Raw genomic sequence first — 9313 nt, 5'->3', positions numbered from 1 at the left:
CCATTACAGAAATTATGCCAATGAGAAGCTCTGCAGAAAAGGGCAGGACTGAATGTTCCTGATAACTTGAAATACCACTCCTTTTATATTTATTTGGTTTTTCTTAAATTTTAATAAATATTTTTATTTTATAATTAATTTAATTTTACATATCAGCCACAGATTCGCCTGTCCTCCCTCCTCCCACCCTCAGCCTTCCCCCCAACCCACCCTCCATTTCCACCTCCTCCAAGGCAAGGTCTCCCATGGGAAGTCAGCCCAGCCTGGTAGATTCAGTTGAGGCAGGTCCAGTCCCTCCTCCCTGCACCAAGGCTGAGCAAAGTGTCTCTGCATAGGCCCTAGGTTCCAAAAAGCCAGCTCATGCACCAAGGACAGGTCCTGGTCCCACTGCCTGGGGTCCTCCTAAATAGTTCAAGCTAATCAACTGTCTCACTTATCCAGAGGGGCTGATCCAGTTCCCTGGGGGCTCCTCAGCTATTGGTTCACAGTTCATGTATTTCCACTAGTTTGACTATTTGTCCCTGTGATTTTTGCAATCATGGTCTTGATATCTCTTGCTCATGTAATCCCTCCTCTCTCTGGTCGATTGGACTCCTGGAGCTCCACCTGGGGTTTGGCCATGGATCTCTGCTTCCACCAGTCACTGAATGAGAGTTCTATCATGACAGTTAGGGTGTTCAGCCATCCGATCACCAGAGTAGGTCAGCTCAGGCACTCTCTCAACCATTACCAGTAGTCTATAGTGGAGGTATCTTTGTAGATTTCTGAGGACCCCTTTAGCACTCTGCTTCTTCCTATTCCCATGGGGTTTTCATGGGCTATAGAGTTAAACAGAGAATTCTAACAGAAGAAGCTCAAATGGATGAAAGACATTTAAGGAATTGCTCAACATCCTTAATCATCAGGGAAATGCAAATCAAAATGAGTCTGAGATACCATCTTACACCCATCAGAATGGCTAAGATCAAAAACACTGAAGACAGCTTATGCTGGAGAGGACGTGGACCAAGGGGAATACTCTTACATTGTTGGTGGGAATTCAAGCTTGTACAGCCACTTTGGAAATCAACATGGTGCTTTCTTAGAAAATTAGGAATCAATCTCCCTCAAAACCCAACTATACCACTCTTGGGCATATACCCAAGGAATGCTCAATCATACCACAAGGACACATGCTCAACTATGTTCATAGCAGCATTATTTGTAATAGCCAGAACCTGGAAACAACCTAGATGCCCTTCAACTGAAGAATGGATAAGGAAAATGTGGTACGTATACACAATGGAGTACTACTCACCAGAGAAAAACAATGACATCATGAAATTTGCAGGCAAATGGATGAAACTAGTAAATATCATCCTGAGTGAGGTAACCCAGACTCAGAAAGAGAACCATGGTATGTACTCACTCATAAGTAGATGCTAGATGTAAAGTAGATGCTAGACTGCAACTCACAACTCCAGGGAGGCTGCCTAGTAAAGAGGACCCTAAGAAAGACACAGGGATTGCCCAGCAACAGAGAAATGGATGAGATCTACAAGAGCAAACTGGTGGTGAGGGGGGTAATTGAGGGCAAAGTTTGGGGGAAAGGGAGCAGGAGGTCCCAGCTGGATCAAGATCAGAGTGGGAGAACAAGGAAAGAGATACTATGATAAATGAAATACCACTCTTACATGGGGAATACAGAACTGTGACCTTGAATGAATCTGTACTTGCAAGACCAGAAAGAGAAAGATTTTCAAAGACAGTAAGAGTTCATCTTGCTGGCTATAGTCATTTGAAGACCAGAGAACATTAATATCTTGAGTACACAGAATGATCAATATGTATGAGAGAACAGATGCTTAGGCTAGGATTGGTGGAGCAAGCTGGTGTTAAGTGATAGCCAGGAGTTCTGAGAGTGACAATAAGAAGCAATACAGAGTAATGAAGAGTAGGGAAAAGGTGCTACTGGTGTAGACCAGAAAGGGACTGAAGAGGAGCCAGATCCAAGTTACTGGTGGGCAGTGTGAAGACAGAGAAACTATAGAGGGAGAGGAGAAAAAGGAAAAGGAGGGGCAAATGTCACAGAGCATGGGACACTGGCAAGGAGCCCTTGCAGGATAAGAGGGCAGGATAAAAGAGCAACTCATTTCCAGGCTGTACTCACTATCTCATCCAGACTCACTTCAGCTACAAATCAAGTCTTGGATCTACTTCCAAGTCTAGGAAAACCATGGCCTGTCTGCTGCATGCTCCACTACTCCTGTTGACAACTCTCATGGTGGCTGTGAACCTGAGCCTGAACCCTGCGCTGGGTGAAACACTGCTGGGTGGCACAGAGGAATCCAGTATGCAGGAAGAGGGGGCCCCAGAAGCACTGGACTAAGCTGTCAGCAAGTACAATGAAAACAACAATGACTTGCATCTGAGCCGTGTTGTAGAAGTAGAAAGAGTCCAAAAACAGGTATGTGACCCTTGAAGTGAAGGAGCCTGAATTTGTCACTTAGAGGGACATACGTGTTGCCCTAATCCAGCATTGACTCCTCTCTGCTGTACCACTCCTGAATGTAGTACACTGTGACTTGCCACCAGTGATCTAAGATGGAGATAACGGCAGTGTCCCTACACCGCTGTCTCATTTTAAGCCTTGTCCTAAGATTTGCTGTTATCTGGAAGCCCTTGTAGATGGGATTTCCCCAAGTTAAATACCCTCTATTAGGTTGTTGAATACTTAGGGATATGATGCAGGTAGGGGCATGTGTGTTCCTTATTTAACTTCCCAGTTGCATTCTGAATGATGGTACAAATCAGGGTCCTTCAATAAGATGAATGTCCTTTCATCAATCTTCTGAAACCTGGAGGTAGTGTCCACATATAATTAAGAGACCACAAAAAAGAACAAATCATTACCACAGCTCACTTCTCTGCATGAATTTTTGTGTATTTCATTTAATTGTTACTCTGTCTATAGGAAATCGTTAGGAGTAGCCAAATCTGTAGCCCAGAGTCTACCTGTCAATCTATTGTCTCCCTTCACTGTGACATTTTACTGGGTTGGCTCCAGCTTCCTTTTTCTCTTAAGACATATATAGGTGAGTGATTTTGTAAATGTGTCGAAAGCAAACTGTTTAGTGTAAGTACTTCCCAGATTTGTTTTAATTTGACCTTTTTCCAAATTTAAAATTTTATTGATTCTTATGTATTTCAAGTCATGCATTTTGATCCCACTCATCTCCCAATCCCTTCCCATCTGCCTCTAGCCTTGTAACCACCCCTCCTCAGGTTAAAGGAAATATATGCTCTTATGGGTCATCTATATTTTCCACATATTTTAACTGAGAAATGAATAACTGAGTGTCAAGAAAACCATCCTTTAAGTTTGTGTGAGGCCCTGCCAGAGTTGATTGGATCATGAGGACCATGAGAGGGCTCTCGCCTAATCAATAGATTAGTCTTAAACACGATTTCTTTTTTTTTTCTAACATAAAAACAGGTTATAATTTAAAAGTCCAGGGTTATTTTAAACAGTAAAATATTTTCTCTGTAGAAAATAGTATAAATGATAACATTTCCCAATAAGCCCTTTTAAGCCAAATGATTGCTGAATTATACATTTAATATTGATTAGATTCTGGGATACAGAACAAACCTATATCTCCCACCAAGCCCATTGATTCTACAGTGTAAAAGTGCTGGATGTAAAGGTCAGTCTAGTGTTGAAAGTGAGTCATTGTTTTCTCTGTATAGGTTGTGGGTGGAATGAATTTCTTATTTGATGTGATCCTAGGCCAAACCACATGTATGAAACCCCAGGCTGACTTGACCAACTGTCCCTTAAATGATCAGGCTGATCAGCAAGAGGTATGGACATGGCATATATCTTGGACCTATTGTATGCTCAGGAGGGTTTGCAATTACGTTAGTTTGTGAAAGTACATATCAGATTATGTCTACAAATGTGCACATGGGTGAATACATTAAAAAAGTATGTATGTGTGTGCATATGTGTACAGTTGTATGCTGAGTTATGGTAGAGCATTTTCCTCATACTAATACAAATTTGGAAAAGTGAATATGTGACATTGCTGTGTTTTGAGAAATGAATATATTTGTGTGTATGAAGAGAATGTGGTTATTTGTGAAAATATGTATAGATTATTTGGAGTATATATAACCCAGTTGTTTAAGGTATGTGTGTACACATTAAAATTTCAAGTTGTTCTTTGGATTGCAGTATTAATTAAGTACTCTGAGAATATTCCTGGATGAATTGGGTGTGTTGACTGCTAGATAGGAGCAAACAGCGTCAGTGGTCCTTAATAGGCAAAGCTCTATGCAATCCCAAACTGAGCTTCTGTCCAGATCATGCTGAAATGAAGTCATCCAGTGCTTTCCCTTTTACCCAATGCCAGGCTTTTCTACGACAGAAGTTTTCTTGAGATAGAGTGACTCTGTATATCACTGTAGTTCCTCATTATGCTGCTTTTCCTCCACACAGTGTTGAAGACTTTCTGGGTCGCAAGCCCTAGATTCATCATTGTTGTCTCTGGTGCTGGAGCAGAGGGGGTGCAGCTTACTGAATCTGTCCCCATTTCTTGACCTCTAAGGTCCTTGCATGAGTTATGAGCTACTCTTTAAAGGTTGTTTTGCCAAAGAGATGTGAAACCCTGTGAGTCTTCTAAGATGTGCACATATGTCTTTTTTTAAATAAATATTTTTATTTTATACTTAATCTAATTTTACATATTAGCCACAAATCCCCCTGTCCTCCCACCCCCCAGTCTACCTTCCCAATCCATCCCCCATTCCCACCTCCTCTAAGACAAGGTCTCCCATGGGAAGTCAGCCCAGCCTGGTAGATTCAGTTGAGGCAGGTCCAGTCCCTCCTCCCTGCACCAAGGCTGAGCAAAGTGTCTCTGCATAGGCCCTAGGTTCCAAAAAGCCAGCTCATGCACCAAGGACAGGTCCCGGTCCCACTGTCTGGGGGCCTCCTAAATAGTTCAAACTAATCAACTGTCTCACTTATCCAGAGGGGCTGATCCAGTTCCCTGGGGGCTCCTCAGCTATTGGTTCACAGTTCATGTGTTTCCACTAGTTTGACTATTTGTCCCTATGCTTTTTCCAATCTTGGTCTCGATATCTCTTGCTCATATAATCCCTCCTCTCTCTTGCCGATTGGACTCCTGGAGCTCCACCTGGGGTTTGGCCATGGATCTCTGCATCTGCTTTCACCAGTCACTGAATGAGAGTTCTATCATGACAGTTAGGGTGTTCAGCCATCCGATCACCAGAGTAGGTCAGCTCAGGCACTCTCTCAACCATTACCAGTAGTGTATAGTGGAAGTATCTTTGTGGATTTCTGGGGACCTCTCTAGCACTCTGCTTCTTCCTATTCCCATGGAGTCTTCATTTATCATGGTGTCCTGAGGGAGGTAACCCAGACTCAGAAAGACAAACATGGTATGTACTCACTCGTAAGTGTATACTAGATATAAAGTAAAGGATAATGAGACTGCAACTCACAACTCAAGGGAGGCTACCTAGTAAGGAGGACCCTAAGAAAGACACAGGGATCATCCAATGACAGAGAAATGGATGAGATCTACATGAGTAAACTAGAGGTGGGGTGGGTAATGGAGGGCAAGGGTTGGGGGAAAGTGAGCTTAGGGGAGCAGGAGGTCCCAGTTGGATCAGGAACAGAGTGGGAGAACAAGGAAAAAGATACCATGATAAATGTACACATATGTCTTATGTTAGATGAACACTACTGGTTCTGGATGAGTGTCATTGGACTTGGCAGAGGTTTTGGATGGTGTCTTACTTGCTTCATTCCCACTCCCTGACACTTCTGGCTGCAAATCTTCTTCTTAGTGGTAACCAGAACTAATTAACCTTCTCTATTCATTTTTGCAGAGAGAATTCTGTTCTTTTGAGGTCTACATTGTGCCCTGGGAGAACCAGATGTCCCTGACAGCTTCCAGCTGCCACAAAATATAAGTTTCTGCCATGCAATAATATGCAGATTGCACACTTCTTTGGCAGTACTTCACCACTCCCATGGAAGATTTTGCTTCAGGATTATATTTCAGATCACCTGCACTAAGTTTCATAGTATATTAGACTACTTGGGGTAGGTTCCCATACCCCAGGTGTTGTCCTGTATTCTGTTCTCTTTCCCTGCAAATGGTTTTCTGCATAGCTCACTTACACTTGCTCATTCCTTGCTCAATAAAAAAGTCTTGCTAACTACTTTTGAGTGGTTCCTATCTCAGGATATGTAGAGTGGTAGGGTGGGAAAGTAGTTAATGTTGGTTCATATGCACACATACACCTGGGCAGATCAGGGCAAGACCTGCTGTCATTGTAATATTGTGAACTCAGAGATAACAATGTACAAATAGTGCCTGGAAGTCAATAATGCTGACACAGTGGCCATTGTCAGAGGGACTGGAGAAAGTGGAGCAATATTGCTGCCTGTGAACTTCAGCTCCTCTCATGAAACAGATTTAGACAGTAAGATATGTGTTATGGCTACCAATAATAGTGATCACCCACCCTTAGGAGTGTAGTCACCTAGTGAAGGTAGCCTCCTTTCTTCAGATTCCAAAGAAATCCATATGTGATGAGGTATAAATTCTATTTCTATAATGAAATGTTTCAGGACCTGGAAGAAGCAGAGACTAAAAGTGTGTGTTTGTTTGTTTGCATGTGTGTGTGTATGTGTTACTTAGCAAAACACTAACCTGTAGCACACATTCTAGTTGCTCTTAATAATGAAAACCCAGAGTCAGATATTTGGATAAGGCTGAAATATCAGAGAGATAAAAGAGCAAGCCACATACACCCTCCTACCTAGCCAGCTCCTCAGCCTGAAAAGGACAAGGTCCTGTCTCTATGAATCCTCAGACTTCTCTGTGACTCTGTAGATTGAATGGTCAGTGACTGTTATTTACAATACCTTCTAATATTTTTCCCAGAAACATATGTTAGTTTATGGCTTGTTTCTGTGATGGTAGGAATGTTAATCTTGGAATTACATTGCTGTAAAAAATCACAGCCCCATAAATTCACTGCATTGTTAGCCACATATGGCTTTAATTTTCCCCTCTGTCCTTCTGGCCCTATTCATTTGCCCCATCTCATGCTCTGTTTTACTTAAGATAATGTTCCAATCCCTAAAAGCTGAACATTTACCTCCTTAAGAGGCCAATTTGCATGCCAATATTCTGGTGCAATTATTGCTACATCTGCACCTGTGGCTACAAGACCTTCAATAACAATGTCTTTTATTCATATTTTTAATTTTGGTCATAGTTTATCTATAGAAGTTTGCCAAAATATTCCCTTTATGGTTTCTCCTGAATTTTTTATTCTTTCTTCTATAGCTGTTCTATCATCCAGAGCAACATGGTTTCTAACAATAGGCATTAGGTTCTTTATTTGCTCTGGGAAGGATTTTCCTCCACAATCACGGGAAATAATTGAATCAAATTTGACATAGAGGCTGGCAAGAGGCCCTCAAGGCATTTATTGATAGCAAAGGGCTACCTTCTCTGTCTTTTGTTGATCTTCATTCATTAGTCCAGTGCCTGCTTTTGCCACACCTTCTATATAATCCAAAAAGGATTATTGGGATTATTGTTAGCAAAAACATTGTTTCTAGTTATGCCTTGTTTACTGTTCCTTTTTAGGTGACCTTGTTTACCACAATTGAAACATTTGACATTTGATTTTTGTTTAAATGTCTGGAAATCACCTCTCCAATCCAAGCCTCATCATGGTTATTAGATTCAATATTGACTGTATCTTGGATCCATTCCTTCAAGGAATGGATCTTGTCTTTAATGGCCTAACGACCCTTTTGCATTGTGCATTAGCATTTTCAAAGGCTAGAGTTTCAATTATTATACTTGCTTCTGAATTTGTTATCATTCTATTTACTGCTGAAGTCAATCTTTGTAAGAAATCAGTGAGGTTCCTTTGGGGTCCTGTATGACTTTAGTAAACGACTCAATTTCCTTTCCTAGTTCTTCAATTCTGTCTCAAGCATTAAAGGCTGCTCTATAGCATAAAGCCAGGGTATCATCATCATGTAGAGACTGCCTTTGTACATTGGCATAATCTCCCTCTAAAAAAAGATGGTCTTGGGAGATTTCTATACCTCTAGCCATAATTTATTGTTCCATGGTCTCAGCCTCATCCTTCTACCATGTCTTCCACTATAACTGAGGACCAGCTTCCAAAATGGCTATAACCAAGTATCTTGAGGGATACTTCTATTACAAATTGACTATGAGTTTAGCATCTACTCAAAAAGAGGTGAATTCATGCCATATGAGTTTATAGATTTCTTGAATCTCTTCAAATCTAGCATTTGCACAGGAGTCCATTTAGCTCTTACACAATCTAGAGGGATGTCTATCATTTTGCAGTTTCTATAAATTACTGGATAAATTAATGCTGACTGTTTGAAAACCTCAGACTGTTCCTCTGAAACCTTATAATGAAATACTGAGATTGGTTCTCTTTAAATTCCTTGACTGGGTCTCAACATCTCTATGATCTGTTTAATAAGTGTTTCTAAAACTTTTATTATGTCACTCATATTAACCAGCTTTTGTAATAATAAAACAAAAATGATCCAACAGGTATTATTTATAATTGACATTACACAAATCCCATCTAAATAAATTATCCTTTCATTTAATTGCTCCATTTCAAACCATCCAGCATATTATTATACAGAGACCTTACTCTCTCCATTGTAATAATATTTCCCATTTTTATTTTTATTTTTATTTTTTGAACCTATTAAATATGTTTAACACTTTTATTTACTCTTTAACTCACGTTAAATAAAGTTCATTACCTAATACCTGAAAACACAAGAACACAGGTGTAAAATTATCTCTACTCTAAAAAAAAATCAATGACAGCAGAGAACATACTTTGTATCATAATAAAAATAGACTAATATCTAACATGTTGAGATAGGAAAAATGGGGGTAACTGAATTTTCCCAAACCTATTTTCTGGCCCTAAATCACTATGGGCTATTTATGTAATAAACTTGCAATGAAGTTAGTGATGGTTACAAATGGATGACTAATGGAAGAATTTAGCCTCTGGTTCTCTTAAGACTCACACTTATAAAGCAAGCTTCAAACAACTCAAATGTGCCTCATTAACTAATTAGAATAAAGAGAATTTACAGTGTTTTGGCCTCCTTTGTTTGAACTGGTGTAATTTCAAAGAGAACATCAATTAATCCTTCAAAGTAGATAAAAATGTAGAAATTGGGAAAAATTCCATAGAGATATGTCAAAAAAGG

The 9313-nt window shown here is 40.2% G+C and overlaps 1 protein-coding gene across 1 annotated transcript; it reads left to right on the top strand.

The window, feature by feature from the left end:
• The first annotated feature begins 2215 nt into the window (after window positions 1-2215).
• On the top strand, window positions 2216-5979 carry LOC128101052 (cystatin-S-like). The gene is given in 3 exon segments (XM_052723770.1): window positions 2216-2446; window positions 3730-3843; window positions 5896-5979. Coding segments are annotated over 3 exon segments (429 nt in total).
• The last annotated feature ends 3334 nt before the right edge of the window (window positions 5980-9313 follow it).

The sequence above is a fragment of the Peromyscus californicus genome, unplaced genomic scaffold (genome assembly GCF_007827085.1).
Source record: "Peromyscus californicus insignis strain IS unplaced genomic scaffold, ASM782708v3 Scaffold_7__1_contigs__length_154581171, whole genome shotgun sequence".
Lineage (NCBI taxonomy): Eukaryota > Metazoa > Chordata > Mammalia > Rodentia > Cricetidae > Peromyscus > Peromyscus californicus.
This window is presented reverse-complemented; position numbering and strand designations above follow the sequence as displayed.